General features: G+C 39.1%; 1 protein-coding gene across 1 annotated transcript in view; it reads left to right on the top strand.

The window, feature by feature from the left end:
- Positions 1–1,752: 1,752 nt before the first annotated feature.
- The window catches only part of ARHGAP18 (Rho GTPase activating protein 18), a 162,133-nt gene continuing 140,667 nt past the window's right edge, over positions 1,753–23,218 (top strand). Inside the window, exon 1 of the mRNA XM_073219599.1 lies at positions 1,753–1,883. Coding sequence (XP_073075700.1) covers positions 1,840–1,883 — 44 coding nt within the window. The 5' untranslated portion in view covers positions 1,753–1,839. The remainder of the gene's footprint in view (positions 1,884–23,218) is intronic.

Raw genomic sequence — 23,218 nt, 5'->3', positions numbered from 1 at the left:
TAAGGAGTTCAGAGCCGATGGTAGGTTGGCATAATTTAGCTAAAGAGAATCCAGAAAGTGGGGTGATAAAAGCATGCACTGGAGAAGCACAGAGTAGGGGAGCCAGGAAGGTCTCTGGATTCCAGAGGCACACAGCTAGCACCTGAGTCTTAAAGCGAGCACAGAAGGTTGTCAGAGAATGGAAGGAAGGGCGGCATGGGAGAGAAGGAAAGAAAGAAATTTCCTGGCCTAGAGGACTGGATCAGTGGGCTCAGGCACCACCTGGTAAGGATTCAAGAAACACCTGGCTCCCAGCTCAACCATGTTTTCTGTATAGACGCTCACAGACCCAGCTTTCAGGCTATGGCTCTATTTCAGTCGTGAAAGTCCCTTGGATTCACCCTTCATGGACTTAGCAAAAATGACTAGCTAGAAGGTTTTCAAAATGAAATAATTTTGTTATCTGCAAACCATGAAGAGTCAATGTCCTTGGTTTTGACAGTATCAGAATTTGCTCTGCATGGGGCTCAATTTGTCAGAGTAACTTAGAATAGACACATACATACACAAAACAACACAAAAATGAAAATCATATTTAAAAGCCAATTTGCCTATGCATTGGATACTTACGTGACAAAAAATTAGTGTATCCCTATTTTCAAATACTTGGCCAGTCCAAAATGTAAAACTGAGATAAAAAATCAGAATTTAGGTCCCTATCAAATTCAAGAACTTCAGCCTTCCTGTAAGTGCTATTTACAGATTATCTGCTAAGTCCACAGTTGATTCTCACACAAGCATTTACAGAGCACTTGCCATTTATCAACCTGAGAAAGGATTTGGATTTAGAGTCGTGAGTTAAGGACCGTTCTTTGCTTTCACTGAGTCTGACATCTGAAAGATTTAAATTTCAAAATGTGTAAGTTAACATTTAAATTTCCAAACTTGCAGAATTACTTTGTAAAATACTTGTTTTTACTTAAAGTCATTGTCTATAGGGAGATTTTGCTCGTAAGAGATCAACTAATTCGTGGCTCACTGCCTGGGCTTTTAAATACAGGCAGTTTCATACCTAATTCTTGAGGGACAATGCTCTGCTAGGCTTAAAACCCTTTCCCTGCCTACCCTACGTACTTGACCCCAGAAGCAACTTACTTGTGCAGGGAGGGAGTTAAAGACTAAATACTACTGATGGCTTACAAACTTCTCTATCTGCCTATCAATCAAAATATTTGCTAAGTGCACGGGAAGGTGTCCTTTCTTCATTCTTTGTTTTTCTGTGGGGGGAGAAGGGGTGCGGAGGAGGTCATCTCCATGTCCAAGACTTCGCCTCCCCTAAGTCTAACCCTGTACCCACTTGTCCATCCTCCGTTTCTCAAATCAGGAAAGGAAGTCGGGGCGAAAGGCCCTTGTCGGAGCGGCCAGGAAGCCGAGCATGCTCAGTAGCTGGGCCGCCCTCAGCTGCGGCCGGCCGTGGCTGGCACTAGGCTCGGGCAACGTCGGGGCTCGCGCTGCAGCTGATCCTCGTTCCTGGAAAGCGGACCTCCGCCGGGTGACGCGCGGCTTTGGGCTCCTCAGCTGCAGCCGCGCAGCGCGGGCTCCCGAGAGCCCGCCAGCCACGCCGCTCTGCCTGCGGGTGCCCGCGCCTCAGTCCCGTGCTTCTAGCAGCTGCCGGATGATTGAGCAGAAAGGATAAGCTTGTTTTAACCGTGACGGGCGAGCGAGCGCCACCTCTGAGCCAGAGAGAGGAGGTGTGTCACGCAACAAGGGACCCTGGGAAGATTTTTGCAGCAGCTCAAATCAGCGCTCACTTCTTGGCTTCTGGTCACCCTGGCATTCCCAGCTCTTGACCTGCGCAAGATGGTTACAGTAGTAATGAAGCTGGTGCACCACTTTCACCTCAGGTAAGGAGAGCACCCTGCATGCTTCTCTTTTTACGAGCTCTCACTGGCTCTGAAACCCAAGGCTGGGAAAGGTCTTTTAACTGCTAGCCTTGTTCTCACGTTACAAGTTTGTTTTTAACAACACGGAAAGGGCTTTCTGTGTGATTTTAAAAAGTACTTTCAGGTTGAGGTTGAAAATAAGCATTAGTGTTCTTTTTCGCCACTGTTATTCTTGACCCTGTCCCAGACTTCCTCGGTAAAATTTAGATCTCTGTGTGCATGATGAGATTAAAAGAACTTTTGGAGAAAAACATTTCTGGCGTATTTTGGGGCATGGCACTTTCATGCCATATTAGTGAATGGGTACCATAATTGTAGCCTTTCACAGATGATTGACTTCAGTTCCACCGAAGAGAGGCTAATATTAAAATTCAACATCAGCATTGAACTTAAGCTGACTAGAAAGGAGACCTTCATACTGAGCTTAAATGTTCAGGGTTTACTCATGAGAAATAAATAGGGGCCCACAAATTTAAAGAACAAGAGCAAATTAGCATCCCTTATATTTTTTGGGTGGTGAACAGGATAGTTTCTCCACAGAGTTCAAAAGTAAAGAGATGTATTAAATATGTAGCTTTGTGGTTGCATATTAACATTTTTGATGGAAACCGTGTAGTCAACACCTTGAGTGGTTATTCACATACAAGAAAAAAGTGACAGGTTTTCATAACATAAACCTAGAGCACTCAGGTAAAAGTATTTCACTCTGTGCTACCAAAAAAAAAAAAATGACCCAAAATGTCATGTGTAATAGCTACAGTTTCAATTGCTATTAATTTGGCTGGAGGTTTTGAGAGGATCACTTTTCCTGTTAAGTCCTAAGTTCATAAGCAATAGTAGGTCTACAAATAGTGCCTACCATTTGGCAATTATAATCAAATGGGCAGAGAAATGTTTTCTTTCTAATGTGGTATTAGAATTCTTTATTTCTGCTTAATCTAAAGATAAATTTATTAATTCATTCAAAATACTTATTTCTCTAAGACAGCAAAGGACTTTTTTCTTATCAAAACTAAAACAAAATTGCAGATTTTGTAGTGATAAAGAAGAATGAAAGAGAAAAGAAAATACTTTGATGTTAAGTGGTATATACTTGACTGCAAAAAAAGTTGGAATTTCTGGATAAATTATTGCTTTTGAAGCCTTCTTTTTAACATAGTGTTTGTGATGGCATTCCCTGTGGACCCATTTACGAACAAGTGACCAGCCCCTCGTAAGAAAGGGTAAGGGATCAAACTCGTGTGGAGCTAAAAATTCCTATTTCTAGTTTATTTTGCTGGAGCCAGAACCCAACTGCATTCAGTTCAACAAGTTTTGTTCTACATAAGGGGCAAGTCTCATTACTAGCCTGGGAGCTGTGGGAAATCTCTTCCTTCCTTTTTTGGTGTAAATATCCTGGCTTTATACATTCAGAGCACCCCAAGTTCTGAGCTCTCAGCTGACCTGTAGCAAGACAAAAGCTGCCCTAGGAAACTGCTGTTAAGAGTCTGGCCTCTGACCTTTTCCTGTTGCACTAATTGCGCTCAAAGATGCCCAACCCAGGTGTCCCTCTTGGAGTTAATATAAGCACCCATTTCAGAAGCTCCCAATGTCCGCAGGACTTCCCTGAGTAAAAACTCTTCTGAGGCCTGTGTCTCCTTGTTCTAGATCCCTTTCTGTGGAATAGTTTCCAGGATGTGCCCCCACCCCGCAAACCCCCTAACAGTAGCACTCACTCCTGTTCTAGTTGGACATAAATTTTCTAATGCTAAGAACTGCAGTCAGTAATCACCTAGGGTAGTGCCTTAACGAGCAGTCAGAAGAAAACAGGAAAACAATTATTCCCACATTTGGATATTGAGGAATAGGGAGTCAATTCTGTTCATCTTTTCTCTCCCCACATCCAATTATGACAAAGGATGAGAAGTAAAACTCTATTCCAGGGCAGGTCATTTCTCTGTTTAAGAGGTGCGAGTGGTGGTGGCGCCATCCCATCCTCTCTGTCATTAACTTGACCAGTCCCACTACCTGCCATTGATGTCTCTTTTATGTCAGAAAAATAATTGTGGTTTGCAAGCTACTTGAGTTAGTCTGAAGCCAATGCTTGAAATACAATGAATTTCATTTTTCTTTTTTTAATAATCAAATAGTTCTATGTACATTTTCTCCTGCCTTTTTTCTTTCTGAAGGAAGAATTTATTTTGGATGTAGACTCCACTAGTATTTAGGATTAGAAGCTGTGGATTGGTTTTATTCTCAAAGCCTAGATCAGGATATATTGCAAGTATTTTCAATAGAGACCCCACATGATCAGAAATGTTCTTACTCTAATAATAAGAAAATAGAGAACTTTCTCAGCTATCCTCCCTCAGATTTTTCATAGCACTCTAAAAAGAACTAATCAAGTATGTATCTCATGAAAGGAGTTAGTCCTAGTCACTGACTGCTTTTGATTTGATAAATGAATTTTTCATTACTTAGGATGACTCCTAGCTTTGATTTTAGCAATTTAAGGGAAGGATAGTTGTACCTGGACAGAACTATAAATACTCAATAATAACTGGAGATTAGGCAAGAAGCCAGAAATAACAAACTAGTTTGAGAGGTGATATATTCATGTCCAAAATTCCAGGGATTCTGTCTTCAAGGACATAATTAAGTTAGCTTTTAGCCCAGCCAGCAACTATCAGATTGTCACTGCTAGGAATTCAGTTTGGGAATACAGCATACCTAAGGTTTGAAGATAAGCCTGGTATTGTCTCGCTGTGACTTTGTTTTCTGAGGACTAGCTCAGTAATGGGTCATGACTGACATCTTTTCAGAGATGCAGATCCATTTGGAATCTGAGTATCTGCATGTCTTAGAACAAATCAGTATCTGTTTTCCATTCCCTCTTGCATCTTTGTTTCTTGTATTGTTGTTTGAATGTCTTGGTTGTATCCTTAAAAAAAAAAAAAAACAAAGTTGTAAGCTATTGCAGAGTTAACCTGATGAATCTGTGAGAGAACTTCAGTTCCAGGGAGTCCCCCAGTAAAAGCATGCCAAAGAACAACCCGGACTAAATCTGCATTTTCTGCTTCTACTTGAGTATATCACACAAACTGGCAATGGGATGCCATGGCACGCTGAGAAGGAAAATACACCACTTACTTTCTGGAGCACATCATAAACTTGGAAGGCAATACTCAGATAAAATCTTAATAGCTTATCACTTTTTTTCCTCCCCCCTCTTCCCCTTCGTCACCAAATGTCTGAGTACCTATGTGATCTCTGTTGTGATACTTAGGATAGATGTTTGAGCAAGGTGGATGAAGTTCCTCTCTCAAGGGGCTTCTGTAACAGGAGCTGTAGGATGGTAGGAGAAGGGTGGTGGTTCGCATGGGAAAGGAGACTAAATAAAAGAATTGAGGTTGTTGTAAGTGCTGTGAGGAGCAGACAGAAGGAGTACAGAGTGTGACTTTTCATAGGGCACTGGAGAAGCCCTCTCTGAAGAGATGACGTTTGATCTGGAATGAGAATGAAGTCGAAGTCTGGGGACATGTTCCTGGTTGCTGGGTTTGTTCTAGAAACAGACATAAAGCGGTGTGGCCTAAACAAGAAGGGCCCTGTGGGTGGGGCGCGTTAGGGAACGGTGTGGTGGAGGAGGCAGGCTTAGCGACAGGACTGTGGGAGGGGAAGTTCGGAGATAAGGTCAGAGGGGTTTTTCTAAGTGCAATGGCCCACTGGCAGATTACATTTTTAAAAGAGCTCAGTGGCTGCTAAATGGAGAATGTGCTGTAGAGCCAAGAGGGAAAGCAGGGAGGTCAGGGAAGATGCTGTTGCCTAGACAGACAAGATACTGGTGATACGAAGTAAGGACAAAGCAGTGGAAGTGGAAGCCGGCCTGCGTAGACTCTTTCTTTGGTGAATTATATTTTATTTTTGATTATAGAAGTAATGTATTTTGTTGTAGAAAACCTCAAATACACAGACATACCCCCAGTGGTATTAAATCACAATCTCACCACCCAACTTAATCACTACAATATTTTTGGTATCTATCCTATAAAAATCTTAGAAAATACAGGGCCCTGTCCCCAAAAGAAATATTCCATAATCTTACCACTCAATTTTACATATAATATTTTTGGTGTTCAGGGAACCCATTTTGAAGATAATGTACTATTTTATTCTGGATATTCTGATAAAACATCTCTTTTGGCTTCAATAAACTAGAAAACATCTGCTCTGAGTCTGGATGAACAAGTAAGTCTACGTACCCAAGAGTCACTTCCTTCATTTATTCATCAAATGTTTCACTGTACACTAGGGCCTTTATGATCTGTGCTGTATGCTCTCTTAAACCGTCCTCTCCCTTATTCCAAATTGGTACCCCTAATTTGGCCTTGGGCTTAGGAAGGATGAATTTGACTCTCTGACCTTATATGTAAATTGTATTGTTTGTTATTCCTCCTTTTGCAAAAATTTGGGTCCTAGAACTCTCATGCCAATTATGATATCCTTTCACAAGATATGGCCTGATGAGAGGCTGAACTTGGTAGGCCTGCCCTGCCCTGGAGTGGACCAAGGGAAATCTTGGGACTGGGAGGACTAAACATTTATTTTGTCTAGGTTTTTGCTCATAGGCCTTCACTTAAGCAATTCATTCACTTACTCCTGAAACCATGAGCTAAGGTCTGGTGCATGAATTAATGAGCCAGATAGCATGACTTATTGGAATAGAAACACCATGATTAGAATACCAGCATAGTGTCAGGTGTCTCACTGGCATTATTTTTACATTCTAAAATCGCTCAACCACTAGTCCTATCAGGAATATTTTGTTTTTTAAATTGACTTTTTTTAAGGGCACTTGGGCATTCACAACAAAATTTGAGAGGATGGCATGGACATTTCCTATGGTCCCCCTGCCCCCACACATGCATAGACCAGACCCCCCATTATCAACACCCCCCACAGAGTGGTATATTTGTTACAATTGATGAACCTATATTGACACATTATCACCGAGAGCCCATAGTTTCCATCAGGGTTTGCTCTTGGCGTTGTACATTCTCTGGGTTTGAACGAATGTATAATGCTCAGATCCTCCATTATAGTATCATACAGAGTAGTTTCACTGACCAGAAGTCCTCTGCTGATTCATCCTTCCCTCTCTCCTAACCCCTGGCAATAACTGATCTTTTTCACTGTCTCCATAGTTTCACGTCTTCTAGAATCACACAGTACCTAGTCTTTTTCAGAGTGGCTTCATTTGCTTAGTAATATGCATTTGTTTTCCCATTGTCTTTTCATGACTGAATAGTTCATTCTCTTTAGCTCTGAATAATATTCCATTGTCTGGCTATACCACAGTGTATTGTTTCTTTCTAATTATTTTTCATGCTTTTCTTCTATTGGACTTGAGTTTATCAGTGTAGGGCTTTGATATTTGGTTCCAGGCACATGATGTGCACCTAATTAATGTTTACTGCATGAATAAGTGACAAGTGAGCAAATAAAGCACACCAGTTTCTTTTCTCTCCTTTCTTTATAGTCTGCCCTTCTTCCCCTGGAAGCAGTTTCCAGATTGGATGAGTTTGTGCTCATGGGAGAGTGAGCATTCACGGGTGAGGGGTGGTATGTTTCATTTTGTTTTTGTTCACAACTAGTCTACCATGATTTCTTAAACTTGAAGGTCTGCAAGCTATATAGCCTTTTGGCCAAATCTGGCCTCACACCTGTTTTCATAAATAAAGTTTTACTGGGGACACAGCCACACCCATTCATTTATGTATTGTGAACGGCGGAGTTGAGTGGTTGTGACACAGGGCCTGCAGGGCTGAAAACATTTACTATCTGCGCCTTTACAGCAAGAGTTTGTTGACCTTTGCTTTAACCCAGGGAAGGAACTGGAGGCTGTAATCAGGTTGGCAAAAGTGAAAGCTTGTAGGAAGGTTTCCAAAGTAGCAGGTGCTAGGTCCTTCCATAGAGACATAAATTTCTGAGTTGTATTTTGATTTGTGTGTTGAATGCAGAAACTGTAAAAGAAAATCTGGTTGTTTTGTTTTAGTTAACTAAAAGACAGATGATTTTGACCTAATTTTTGGATTAAGCAGCTATTCTCAAACTTTAACGTGAAACAGAATCACCTAGAGGGCTTGTTAAACTGCTGAGTGCCAGGGAAGTTCTAAGTAAGTAGGTCTAGGTGGTGATCTAGAAGTTGCATTTCAGCCCAGTTCTCAGATCTTGCTGATGCTGCTGGGCTGAGGACCGCACTTTGAGAACCATTATAGAACAATGGTTCTGAACCATAGATGTGTCTCAGAATCACCTAGAGAGTCTAAAAAACATTTTTTACTTTAGAATTAAAAGATGCTTGAGCATCACACCAGATTTACCAAGTCAGAATCCCCAGAGTTGGTCTGTATTTAAAAAGAAAAAAAAAGGACTTTGAAGAATACTTATTTGTCATGCTTTTAAAACTGTCAAATGAGCTTTGATAGTTAAGGTGTTTTGACTAGTACATTTGAAGTAACATTAGATATAGGTTTCAGTATATTTTCAGTTGTAAGAAAATTATAGAATGTTTATTATGTACATTACATTTATTAGTGGACTTCAGTAAAACTATAGTTCAAAACATACACTCTTCATTTCAGCAAAATTCTTTTTTACCTTAGAAAATTTGATAAGGGTTTGTTTGTAAATTTTGTTTTCACTGTGTACAATTAATTGTGATTCTATACTTGATAATTTCCATTTCCACTTTTCTTGAAAGTGAGGGAAGTTTTATTTTGAAGAGGGGCATGAACAGCTCACATTCCACCACCCTTCCATGGTTTCATGACAGCAAGTTTAAAAGTAAGTGGCTCCCATGGACATACAATGGGGAAATGACAGCCTCTTCAACAGCTGGTGTTGGCAAAACTGGACAGCTACATGCAAGAGAATGAGACTGGGTTATTGTCTAACCCCACATCCAAAAGTAAACTCAAAATGGATCAAAGACCTGAATGTAAGTCATGAAAACATAAAACTCTTAGAAGAAAACATAGGCAAAAATCTCTTGAATGTAAACATGAGCAATTTTTTCCTGAACACATCTCCTCAGGCAAGGGAAACAAAAGTGAAAATGAACAAATGGGACTACATCAAGCTGTACAGCAACAGAACAAAAAGGCATCCTACAGCACTGGAGAATATATTTGTAAATGACTTATTTGACTAGGGGTTAACATCCAAAATACATAAAGAATTCATACTCCTCAACACCCAAAAAGCAAATAACCAAATTAAGAAATTGGTGGAGTTTATGAACAGATTCTTCTCCAAAGAAGAAATTTAGATGGCCCACAGGCACATTAAAAGATGCTCCACATCGCTGATTATCAGGGAAATGCAAATAAAAACCACAATGAGATATCACCTCACATCAGTTAGGATGGCCAATATCGAAAAGACTAAGAACAACAAATGCTGGCGAGGATGCCAAGAAAGGGGAACCCTCCTACACTGCTGGTGGGAATGTAAGCTAGTTCGACCATTGTGGAAAGCAATATGGAGGTTCCTCAAAAAACTAAAAATAGAAATACAGTTTGACCCAGTAATTCCACTTCTAGGAATTTACCCAAAGAAAACAAGTTATCAGATTAAAAAAGACATATGCATCCCTATGTTTATTGCAGCACTATTTACAATAGCCTGGATATGGAAGCAACCTAAGTGTCTATTCAGTAGATGAATGGATAAAGAAGATGTGGTACATACACAATCGAGTACTATTCAGCCATAAGAAAGAAACAAATCCTACCATTTGCAACAACGTGGATGGAGCTGGAGGGTATTATGCTCAGTGAAATAAGCCAGGCAGAGAAAGACAAATACCAAATGATTTCCCTCATTTGTGAGGTATAACAACAAAGCAAAACTGAAGGAACAAAACAGCAGCAGACTCACAGACTCGAAGAAGGAACTAGCAGTTACCAAGGGGGAGGGGGGAGGGAGGACAAGTGGGGAGGGAGGGAGAAGGGGATTGAGGGGTGTTATGATTAGTACACATGGTATGTGTGGAGGGTCATGGGGAAGACAGTGTAGCACAGAGAAGACAAGTAGTGACTGGCATCTTACTACATTGATGGACAATGACTTCAATGGGGTATGGGGGGGACTTGATAATATGAGTGAATGTAGTAACCACATTGTTTTTCATGTGAAACCTTCATGAAAGTGTATATCAGTGATACCTTAAAAAAAAAAAAGTAAGCGGCTCTTAGAAATGGCACAAGGGAGGCCTCTCCTGGCTCTTTCTCCTGCATGTGCAGAGAGAAAGCATTCCTTAACATCATGGTAGGTGTTTTTTAAACAACATAAAGCTCTGTTGCTCTGTATGTGCTTTTGTTGAGAGACCTTATTTCTCCCCTACCACAGTTTCGGCATACCATATAGCTGTGTTCATTTTAATTTTGTTGATTGCTATTTGTTATGCTCTGAAGCTGAGTATTAGGTTAGAATACAAATAAGGCAAAACAACCACGAGATAGTAAATTTAGAAGAATCAAATCTTTGGCAGCTAATGCAGTCACCGCGACAATCACGAGCCGTACAAAGAACTCTGAAGCGCTGTGTTTATGAAGGGCAAGCATTTCGGTCATGCTTTTGTTCTACACTTTTTTTTTTTTTTTAAACTATCTGGCCCTGAAAGGTTAGGAATAAATACCAAGATTTGGGTTGATGAATCCCCAAATCCACACTATAAAACAGCTGTCAACTTCTTAAACTACATAATTGTATATTACGGCATCATGATGATTACTAACATGAACCTTCAGCATATGAGTTTGACAAATGGTTTAACGAGAATAATGTTGTGAAGTATGGAAGAGCTCATTTATTAGGTGCATTTGGATTAATTCAAGTTTCAAGCTGGCTGTCTTGAGTGAATATTTTCACACTTTGTTTTTTTGCTTTTGTATTTCATTAAAAGATTAGAGGGATATTTAGAAGCTGTTGTGAGTTAAGTAGAAATGAAGACTTGTTCTTTCCTTCTCATGAATCCATAGATATCACTTGCTTATGCCTCAGTGAGCTCTACAAAGAAGAGCTTTTATTCCTCAGGATTAATTTTGATAGCTTATGGAAGGCAATAGCACCTGAGGAAACCCCAAAGTATTAGAGACTAGTAATTCATTAGACTGTGGTTGTTACTAGTTTAAGGATACTTGTTGGGAGGGTAAGGACTAGTTATTCAACCAGAAGAATTGCTTGAAATGGAGACTCTTAATAATTTTTTGAGTAGCTCATAAGTTTTTTCTGTTTGAGCTTCATTTCTCAGGTGAGAATGTACTAAATTTCTCTTTGTACCCAAGCAGGCCAGTGCCATGGGCATAGCTGAAGGCTCTCCTTGTTTTGAGAGCCAAACAAAGTACTTCCTACTGCTTTTGCATTGCTCGGAGGCATGTTGTTTAGGTCAGTGGGCCCTCAGAATAAATATGCTTTGCCCACACTCGGATGGACTCCATGCTTGGTTTGTTGCTCAGATGTTGCTATCTTGAAACGCTTAATACTTTTGAACAAGGCTCCACTCCCCCCATTTTTATTTTGTACTGCTCCCTATGGTAATGATGCCGGGGTTCTTGTTTGCGGAGCCGAAGAATGAGCTTCACAAACAGTCAAGGTAGGAGAGCAAGGTACAGGCTTTTATTTAGAGATAAAGTGAAAGGACAGACCTCTCAGCTCACGCCAGGAGGGGACAAGAGAGTCCGTAGTGGTGCGTTGCTTAGGGTGTTTTATAGACAGTTAAGGATTTTTTGAGAATACGAAAAAAAAACTTAGGGGTGTGGACTTGTTAAGTGGTCTCTGAATATTTAGAATTAACTTAACAAGTAACTTCCTCTGATGATTTCTCCCTGAGATACCAGCATCTTGGTCTGGGAGCATATGAAACAAGGCCACCTGTTAAGAATTTCTAACATCTTAACTTCTTGGGTATTAAAATGCAATCTTATCTTTAAGGTGGAATCCTTCCTGCCTTTACTGTGTTGTTTATGCCTGGGCTTACTTGCTAAATTAGTTGCCCAGTTTGCAAAATCACTTCATCAGATCTGAAGGAGAAAGACAGCACATAGGCCTGGGCCTTTTAGTATGCTAAAGACAACCTTACACATGATTATAAATGGTTAGCATAATAAAACATGTGCTACTCTTCTTTATCTGGGGAACATTAACTGATTTCACTGAAGATTGATTCTAGAGCTCAATGTTTAACAAAGAGTTTTAGCAGGGGGGTTTCCTTGCATGTAGTTACATTGCTCTGGCTGCAAATATCCTGCCCTGCCCCCTCCAGATGCCCTCACCCTACTCTGACTACATCCACTGTCTCTGTCTCAGTAATGAAGTCAGTCCTGCCCACAGGAACTGTATCTTATTTATCTTTATTTATGGGCGGATTTTTAGTGTGGCTTCTGATGTGCAAATGAGTGAATGAATGAATGAATACTCCCCTCATCCTGAGAGCAAAAATGAGAGCAGTTATTGTTGCTTTCTCAGTGTTCATAGGAGTGTGGTTTAAGTTGACAGGTTCCCAAAATGAATATGCTTCAGATACAGTGAGGTGATGGTTGAGTGGTTGGGTAGGAGTGGTGGTAGTGAATAAACTTTTAAGGAATATAGATTCCCTGGCCCCGCTTCCATCTGCCTGGATCAAAATTTCCTGAGAACAAAGGTCAAGGGTTTGTGTATTTCAAAACCTCCATAGATACTCTGCCTGTGCCTGGACTATGGTCTCCCATAGAGCTCCACTGACCTGCAGGTCTGGACCCAGCCATGAATATAGGTTCCTGATTTGTCAAGAAAAAGGTCTGTTCCAGGGGATATCAAGTGAAATTTAGGAGACAATGGGAAATGGCCAAGCTAACAGTTAGTACAACACACCCAAGTCCAGGATGATACTGTGTGATACCAACGGAGCTACTGTTTGTCTGATTCCTTATGTCTCATCGGAAGGGATGTGATTCTTTGTGCACTGATGCTCACCAACTCCCAAACTGTGAGGGGAAGGTTGGCCCTACAAACCATGCTGCAGCATAAAGTATCAGCTTGCTGCGGTCTGCTGGCCTCTTCTCAGCTGCGGCAAGATAAGATCTACTTCCAAATGAGGGTAACCAGAGGGGAATGTGAAAAGTGGCAGACCTTATGGTGTGGTCAGGGACGGGGGGTGGCCTCCTCATCTACACCAAGAGTAATTACTACACTAACATGTTAATTTGTCACAGACTTAGGTTTCTGGAGAACCACTACTGAATTCACAATCTTGGCTAGGCCACAAAATGGGCTTGGCTGTATAGTGTGATTTATGGGAGTTCAGACTGAGTTCAGTACTGTCTCTGATGTCAGTACTGTCATAGCACAAAGCCCCGTTCTAGTTGTTGGATGTGTGTTAACTGAGTGCTAAACAAAGTGCGGTTGCACTGATCTTACCATCTTCCTTTTTCTTACATGATTGGTTGACTTGAGCAAAATAAAAACAAAATGTCAGCAGATGATGTTTCTTTCTACTCACATTCAGGCTGACTTGTGACAGATTTCCCCCCCTGTTCTATATTTACTGAAATAAGGAAATTGGGATTGGCTGATGGGTAAATAATTGAACAGGCGGCATTTTTAACATTATGTATTTAAATATTATAGAAGAAAAGAATACATGGGATTAATCAAAAAGTAGGTTTTATAATTCATATTTTTGTTATAGACTTAATATGTTGTATATTTTGAGAAGTTGGATCCTGTGGAATAATTGTTTCATCAATCCTGTAGACAACTTGGGTATCATTAAAATGACCAAATACAGAGTTAATGTTATATACATATTATATAACATGTTATATAAGAATAGATATCCTATACCTTTTAAATTCTGAATGAGATAATATCAAATCTAAACTCTATTTGAAACTTTCAGAACACCAAATAATTAAAGAACCCAATAGGAAAATCATGAGTACATATATTAAATTTTAAATCCATGAATTTGTTTATGAAGTAAAAATATTTGCTTTAAATTTCAGAGTTTTGAGTTTCTTGGACATTTGATCCATTCACTCACATTTTATACCTGAGGAAAACTGAGACTTAGAGAAGTTAAGCAATTTGCTTTCGGATCTGGGAATTATTTCACTTTGAAGTAATTACAGGACATAGTTTCAACCATTTATAAGTGGAGAGGCCATTTAACATAGTGGTTATAAACATCCTGGATTGGGATCTGGGTTTTGTTTTCACAGTACTAGCTCATTGACCTTGGCAAGTTACTTAATTTCTCTAAGGATTCAGTTCCTTATCTGTACAGTCTGGAAAGTGGTCATGCCCATCCCAATCACAGTGTTGTCCTGGGGATTAACATCATAAGCACAAGCACACGGCACAGGGTGGGGCATAGACAAATCAGGGAAAATTATTATTGTTTAAACTGAAACAGAAATACTTCAAAAAGTTCTTTCAAGAAGATGACATTTTTAAACAAAATATATTAAAAATACCTAAACTGTAGACATTTTCCTAGTTATTTCTGATTAAGCAAATCAACCTGTATATTGTCAGTTTTTTTCTTGAAAAATTAGGTTTAAATATCAGTTACTAGTTCTACAACAATGTTGTTAGTACTTCTACCAAGTGAATGACTTCTGTTCTATTTTGCTTTAAATGATAGCTAATACTTCAAACAATCGATAAAATAGCATTTGCTATGCACCAGGTACCTATACCAACACATTTGATTGTCACCAAAAACAAACAAACAAAAAACCCACGTGATGGGTATTGTCATTATCCTTATATGACAGATATTGAAATTTTACCACAGGAAAGTCAAGTGGAAAGTCTGAGGTCACTTGGCTGGTAGGTGGAGAAGCAGGGGTTTGGGCCCCACTTGTCAGTGCAAGAGCCACTGCTCTTATCCATTGTACTCAGCACAAATCCACTGGAGGAGAATTCTTAGTAGAACGAAGGGACTTCAGTTACTTTACCGTATCTGATTTGCCCAGATGGGTGCTGAGCCAACCGAGTATAGGCATACCCGGTTTTATTGTGCTTCGCAGATACTGCATTCTTTTACACATTGAAGGTTTGTGGCAACCCCGCTTTGAGCAAGTCTATCTGCACCATTTTTCCAACAGCATTTGCTCACTCCATGTCTCTGTGTCACATTTTTGTAATTCTCACAGTATTTCAAAATTTTATCATGTGTTATGATCTGTGATCAGTGGTCTCCAATGTTACCACTGTAATTGTTTTGGGGCACCACAAACCATGCAGATACCATAGTAAACTTAACTGATGAATGTCGGATGTGTTCTGACTGGTCCATCAACAGGCTGTTCACTTGTCTCTCTGCCTTTCCTTGGGACTTCATATTCCCTGACACAATATTGAAATTAGGCCAGTTAATAACCCTACAATGACCTTTAAGTGTAAAAGTGAAAAGACTTGCAGGTCTTTCATTTTAAATCAAAATCTAGAAATGACTGACATGTCAAAAGGCCAGATAGGCCAAAAGCTGGGCCTCTTGAGCTAATTAGCTAAGCTGTGAATACAAAGGAAAAGTTAACGGAAGAAATTAAAACTACTTCTTTGGTAAACACACAATGATAAGACAGTGAAACCGTCTTATTGCTGTTATGGAGAAAGTTTTAACCAGTCACATTCCCTTAAACCAAAACCTAATCCAGAGCAAGGCCCTAATCTCTTCGATTCCATGCAGGGAAGTGAGGAAGCTGCAGAAGAAAAGTTTGAAGCTAGGAGGGTTTGGTTCATGAGGTGTAAGGAAAGAAGCTGTCTCCATAACGGGAAAGTGCCAGGTAAAGCAGCAAGTTGGCCAGAAGATAATGAATGAAGGTGGCTATGTCAAACAACAGATTTATGATGTAGATAAAACAGCCTTCTGTTGGAAGAAGATAACATCTAGGATTTTCATAGCTGGAGAGAAGTCAATGCCTACGTGGCTTCAAGGCTTCACAGGACAAGCTGACTCTCTTGTTAGGCGTAGTGCCCCTGGTAACTTTAAACAGAAGCTGATGCTCATTTACCATTTTGAAATCCTAAGGCCCTTAAGAATTATGCTAAATCTACTCTGCCTGTACTCTCTAAATGAAACAACAAAACCTAGATGACAGCACATCTGTTTATAACATGGTTTACTGAATATTTTAAGCCCATTATTGATATCTACTCAGAGAAAGATTCCTTTCAAAATATTACCACTCATGGACAATGCACCTGGTCACCCAAGGACTCTGATGGAGATGGATAATGAGATTCGTGTTGTTTTCATGCCTGCTAACACAATATCCATTCTGCGGCCCATGAATCAATGAGTACTTTTGACTTTCAAGTATTACTATTTAAGAAAAACATTTTATAAGGCTGTAGCTGCCGTAGAGAGTGATTCCTCTGATGGATCTGGGCAAAGTAAATTGAAAATCTCTGGATAGGATTCCCAATTTTAGATACCACTAAAAACATCTGTGATTCATGAGGTCAAAATATTAACATGAAAGGCACTTGAAAGCAGTTGATTCCAACCCTCATGGATGACTTTGATGGGCTCAGTGGGGGAAGTAACTGCACATATGGTGAAATAGCAAGAGAACTAGAAGTGGAGCCTGAAGATGGGACTAAATTGGTGCATCTTATGATAAAACTTGAGTGGATGAGTGTTGCTTCGTATGGCTGAGCAAAGTAGTTTCTTAAGGTAAAATCTAGAGAAGATGTTATGAAGATTGTCAAAAAATGACAACCAACTTAGAATAGTATATAAACCTGTTTGATAAAACAGCAGGAAGTTTTCAGGGCATTGACTCCAATTTTGAAAGAAGTTCTGTAGATAAAATGCTCTCAAACAGCATCACAGGCAACAGAAATTGTGTTGTCCATGTGGCATTGTTCTCTTATTTTAAGAAATTGCCACAGGCACCCCACTCTCCAGCAACCACCACTCTGATCAGCCCAAGCAGGCATCAACAAGGACGCAAGATCTGCAAAAAGACTGTGACTTGCTGAAAGCTTAGATGATAGCGAGTATCTTTTTAACAATAAAGTATTTTTTAAACTAAGGTATGTACGTTTTTTAGACACAATGCTATTGTACACTTAATAGGCTACAGTGTAGCATAAATGTACTTTTTATATGAGCTGGGAAACCAAAAAATTCATTTGACTTGCTTTATTGTGATATTTGCTTTATTGCAGTGGTCTGGAAGCAAACCCACAATCTTTGAGGTATGCCTGTTCTGGCTTCAAGAACTCCATTTTATAAGTATTACTCATACAACAGTAAAAATGGCTGCCACTAACTGACTACTTCCATGGATCATAAACTGTACTAGGGGCTTGTCACATTTTTTTTTTCCTACCGTTAAGACCCTTTGAAATAGATAAAAGGATGGTGATAGACACAGTGATGCCCATTTTACTGATGATGGAACTGAGTCTGAGTGAATTATGCAACTTCCCTCAAATCAGAGTTCTTTTTTCTCCAAAGTCACTGTGATATCTAAATTTCTATAATTAATACTGTGTATATCTCAGTTCTGTGCTGCTGCATCTGTTAATCGATGATAAACGGTAAAGTCAGTCAACTGGGTATTATGGAGAATATTCCCCAGAATAAAATCTAATCCCGTGTCTGTCACCTTCAAAAGGCAGTGAGTCAGCTTCATATCAAAACTGAGGGCAGGGCTACGGACTAGGTGACGTCTTTCCAGACTAAAGCTTTTATCTTCCCAGCTAGGATTTAGTGATTTAGAGAATTAGCTAAATATTCCTCTACGTAACACTAGATGGCGCATGAGAACAAAAGAGGAGACATTTATAGGCTAAATGTAAGGCTTACTTCGATTTGCAATAAAATTTATTGAGTTCTGAAGTGATTTTGATTATTTCAGGCTACTGATAACTAATGTAAGGAATACCTGACCTAATATTCTGCCAATATAAAACTCTGCCTTGTCCAATTTGGAGTAGAACTTTGATAAATCTAAGTGGAAAGTCACTTCTTTATTTTTGGCAGAACATTAACCAAACAGATCTCCTGGTATCATTTCTATTAAGTAACTCCAGCTCTATTGTGGCAAAACTAAATTAAATTGAATATCTCAAAAAAAATATAGTCAAGGAATATTCCTATGAGCTCTATAAAATGGGTTTCTATACTTTTTTTGGACATTGCCATATATGTTACCAAGAATGCAGGCTTGTGACATTATACAAGACACAAAATAACCAAAAAGGGTACACTTTTATCCCCTAGAGGTCCTTATTTTTAGGTTATAAAACTTCCAGATTTGGGGTTTTATTAACTCTGCTTATTTGTGTCTTCAAATATTACTCTTTTTTTTTTCATTCCTTTTTGATTATCTGTGCTTTCTTTAGTAAGCTGTAGAGCTAATGAGCCAGACTAAAGTAAAAAGGTAGAAAGCAAAGACATTGCAATGGTAGAGAGACAAAAAATGATGTATTCAGATTAGATGTTCTAATGTGACCCAGGTCACTACAGTTGCACTTCATTTTCTGAATGTCTCTGAGGAAATAAAAAATAATGGTGGACAGAATAATTAGTTTAAGCCCTGTACCTTCAAATACAATATTTGAAAGGGACAGGCTAGCCTATGTTAACTTTTAAAGACAGCTTTCCAGAAGAGAAGGGAAAATAATATCATTTAGGGAATGTCTCATGAGTGTCTTTGCTCTTCACAGCCATTAGGGTTAAACACTTGGAGTAAAGATGGACCAATTGTTTTGAAGCAAGCTTGAGTGAATTTTCTGAGTACTTCCTAAGTACCTAATACTTAATACATTTATTTGTATTATCTCTCTTCTTAATTCTCCCAATAGTTCTATGGAGGGGGAAGGGGAGGTCCACTTATTCCCACTTTATGAATGAGAAAACTGAGGCTTAAGGAGGTAAAGTAACAAGCCCAGGGTCTCGAGGCTACTCACCAGTCTATCTGATTCTTAATGCCCAACTCTGAACCATGTCAGTGTGGTCTTTCCCTGAGATCAGTGTGGCACTTGAGGGCCAGACCTATGCCATATTGTGAATTGAAATGTTTTAGATATCCTCTCAGAGTTCTCTTACTTTTTTTCTCACTGATACAGCAGCGTTCTCACTTCCCACCCCAGTGGGCTGCTGTTTCCTAGAGATCTGTGGGCACTAGGGCACTTAAACAAAGCGACAAAAAAGATATTTGACCAGTTATTGTGATTGCTTTTACAGGTAATATGCTTGCATCCAGGTTTCAATGTGACTAGCTAGGTATTACGGAGTTTTTGACGTTTGGGGGCTGCTTGCTTGGATTGGAACACTTCATCTCATCCAACTCCAAAAATGTGTGCGACTGACTCATCATATAGAGATGATCACCCTCATCTTGATTACCTTAATTTTTAGAGGGTAACACAAATATTAAAAATTTCAGGTAGGAAATTTTATTTAGGCTCCCAGATTGATCATTATATGACAGCAGGCATTCCTACCTATATGCTGGCCTTGTTGCTATGAAAATTATCTATAAATTAATTTTTAAAGATAATTTAGGTGAATGGGTAAAACTTATTGTGAAGTATGTTATTTTTGACATTATCTCAAGTGAGGCTTTGGAGAATGGACCATGGTTCTTTGTATGCTCGGTCAGCTTCCTGACTAGGTAGGTGAAATCAGGCAAGTCTCTTAATCTCTGTCATCTCAAAACCTCATCCGTAAAATGAGGGTGAGGCTTGATGAGTTTTAACATCTGTTCCTCTAACCTTCTAGGATTTTTTTTTTAGGCTCTGTACCTAAAAAGGATAACGAAAAGGAGGGCATGTAATTTTAATCACAACCAAAAATTATTTCAGGACAGTGTTATAATTAATACTCAGAAGTTCTTAGAGATACTTAGATGGATCATGGCTTAGAAAATTCAACAACTTATTAATTGCGGATGAGTAAAGCTCTCCTCCCCCTTCAGGAGCGCGGGAATAGAATGAGCAAGAAGAGTGACTCGGATTCTGGCTGGCATACCAAAAAGAGCCGAAGGAAACTGCTGATGTGATTTAGCATGCTTCATTTTCTGTCCTTGTTAATTATTGTGAAATAGAATCTGCTTAATCTCCAGTAGTACTTCTAACCTCATTTGTAATTCTGAACAGTCTAATAACCTTTGCAACGGCATCAAATAACCACAAATTTCATCTCACGCAGAAGTCGGTAGTCCTCCATCTCTCCTGCCTCCTCACTTCTGTATGCATTGCATCTGTATGAACTCACTCACAATGTGGAATATAGAAAAAAGAAACTCATAGGAACAGAACTACGGCTGCTTGCCGGGGGTGGGGCAAATGCGGGAAGGCAGTCAAAAGGTACACACTTCCAGGTAATAGATAAATAAGTTCTGGAGATGTAATGTACAGTATGGTGACTATACTTAACAATACTGAATTGTCTGTTTCAAAGTTGCTTAGAGACTATATCTTAAAAGTTCTTATCCCAAGAAAAAAATTTGTAACTCTATGAAGTGATGGATGTTAACTAGTGGTAATCATTTTGCTGCATATATAAACACACACACATATATATACACATGCATATATGTAATCACTGTGTTTTACACCTTAAACTAATACAATGGTACATGTCAATTATATCTCAATAAGACTGGGAAAAAATTAGAGCAGTTGTTTGGTTATTCCTGTAGCAGAGCACTCTTTTTCTAATGGGGATGCTGGACAATGACAACAAAAATTCACACTTAGTCCAAATAAAAGTTTAAAGTAGGGAAGCATTGTCCTGGGTTGGATCAGGGGGCTTCAAAGTGGAAACCAGACTGGAAGAGAGGTCTTAGAAGTTATGTGCTTATCTTCCTCTCCTTTTCACACATAAGTAAACTGTGACCAGTGAAGTTAAGGTACTTGCCCGTGGTCATATGAGAGTAGTGTTAGAGCCAGGTCTAGAATCCCGGAATCCTGAGGCCCAAGTTTGGAATTCTTCCTTCCTACTGCATTGCCTGTCTTTGCAGTAATTAGAGAAGACAAGTGGAAAGCAGATAATTTGCAAACTATGTAATCCTGCTGAATCAGCTGATTTAGGTGTTTGATTTCTACTTTGGACAGCATGAGATTCAAAGCTCTGGTCTTGTGCATTACAGAGTGTACAGCCTCTGAATAGCCTCATTATTACTTTTAGGAGAAGTAAATGGAATTAACCATATTTTCTTCCCAGGGAGAACTAACTGCATTTTTCAAAGGGCTTAGAATGCATGATCTTGACATCAAATATTATAGTAATAACAACTCCTAGTGATACATTTGTGTGGTGTGTATGTTTGTGTGGGAGTGAAAGTAAAACTCAATGAATTATTAAGACAGGATGAGAGCCCTGAAGTGAGACAGGCTGGATCAGTGTCTGTCAGGACTCTTGCATAAGCCAAAGGCAGCAGCCCTGAGTAGCACTGCTATTTCTATCACCAGGAGCCTCTTAACAAAACAGTTTCCATTATAGTCTGGTATGAACTAAAGTACCACATCTGGAAGGTTTCTTTTCAGCCATGATCCTTTTAACTTGGAGCGGATGGCTATGGACCTGGAAGAATACGCTACTTTTATTTTTTAAGTCATCCTGGAGACATTTAGAGATAAACAGTTCTCAATCGCAACCAAAGTGAGGGAACTCCGTCAAAGTAAACCTAGTATTTTAGAATCTACTACTCAGGTAGATTTTGATTAGTTGAGCTCGTAGCAAAAGCAGAGGATTAGAAGATTGATCTCTCTGTCTTGGGCACATGTACTTGCTGTCACCTAGAATCTAGGAGGTTCCAGATGTGTGTGAATAGAAACAGACAAGTTTTGACTCAGTTCAGTGAGCCTGAATTCCCTCGTATGTGACTTAACATTAGGTTAAGTATCTGATGCTCACCATATATGTAAGTGATAATTGCTATTTTACCTAATAAGTAATTGAATTAGTTGAGAAGAATAGACTGTAGGAGGGTGGCCTTTTTCCCCAAACAGTACTGAAGTCTAAAAATTGCAATTTATTGATAAAGGGAAAAATATGTTAGAAAAAATGTCCAAGAATAAATGAATGTTCACTTCCCAAGATCTCCAAAGAATTGCTGGAACATAGTAAAGTTGGATTCTTCTCTTTGGTCCCAGACCTTGCTGAAATATTAGTTTACATTGTAGTGAAGTTATAATTTTTCTCTTAGAATTTGTTTCCTATTACATTTTTCCTTTTAAGGAGTTTTTAAAAAAATCAAGATTTCCTTAGTATTTTTTTTTTCTCAAATACTTGGGAATGTATCATTGGCACTTAAAGTCTCCTAACCCTTGCAGTTGACACCTTTCAATCTGATGCTTCCCATCTATTAGAAAGCCAAAGGCTAATGCATTGCTCATACCATGAAACTATCACATGTGACAGAAATTGCTTAAATGAAGCATTGTCCCAGAGTTAAATACTGAAAATCCACCAGAAGGCAAGCTGATTTGGAATTATAAGTAGGACTCCGGGCTACAGATGTATAAAAGTCAATGTTTCTATCAAAATAGTGCAGATAGAGATGGACAAGAAAGTACGGAGCTAAGGTCAAGTGTTGCCAACTGGGGGTGTGAGAGATTTCAAACAGGTCCCCATTGGTTCTCTAAAGAATGAACTTTTAGGTAATGGGAGTGGGTGGTAGAGGTGGTTCACTGCAGTCTTTTCCCTCTTGTATAAGAAGAGTAGGTCAGCAAGGATCAACAGTAATTTTTGTGCCATGTCTGGTCATTAATTTTTCCCTAAAATTTCATAGTCTTTTTTTTCCTTCTCTCTCCTTTAATAGAAAAAAAGGTGAAAAATAGCTTCATTTTTCTTGTGATTAAGTAAAATAATAATGCTCATTGTAAAATATTTAAATACAAAAAAATGTTTGAAAGTTAAAATTGCTCCAAGATAACCATTATATTTTAATGACCAGCCTTTCATAATTGTCTTTATAAATATTATCTATTGTGTAACTTTTTCAGTCTTTGTTTCCTTCCAGTGTCCCCCACAACTGCTTTCAAAACAAAATAATACAAAAACAGGAAATCCATATTTACAATTCCAGGGGACTGACCTTTCCATCTCTCTCTCCCTGTTCATATAATCACATAGAAACATATGGGCATAATGTATTCTGAGATCTATGATTTTGTAGGAAATAACAGTTTTATGTCACTAGAGCTTAAAAACCTCTTCTGAGTGTAGCATTCTGGGTTTTTATACATTTCCCTCTCATTTTTTTTATAGTTATCTTCTACTCACCTAATTCAACAGCACTTTTCTT

This window comes from Manis javanica, chromosome 13 (assembly GCF_040802235.1).
Source record: "Manis javanica isolate MJ-LG chromosome 13, MJ_LKY, whole genome shotgun sequence".
In the NCBI taxonomy this organism is placed as follows: domain Eukaryota; kingdom Metazoa; phylum Chordata; class Mammalia; order Pholidota; family Manidae; genus Manis; species Manis javanica.
Note: the sequence above shows the minus strand (reverse complement) of the source record. Positions and strands in the feature narration are given on the sequence as shown.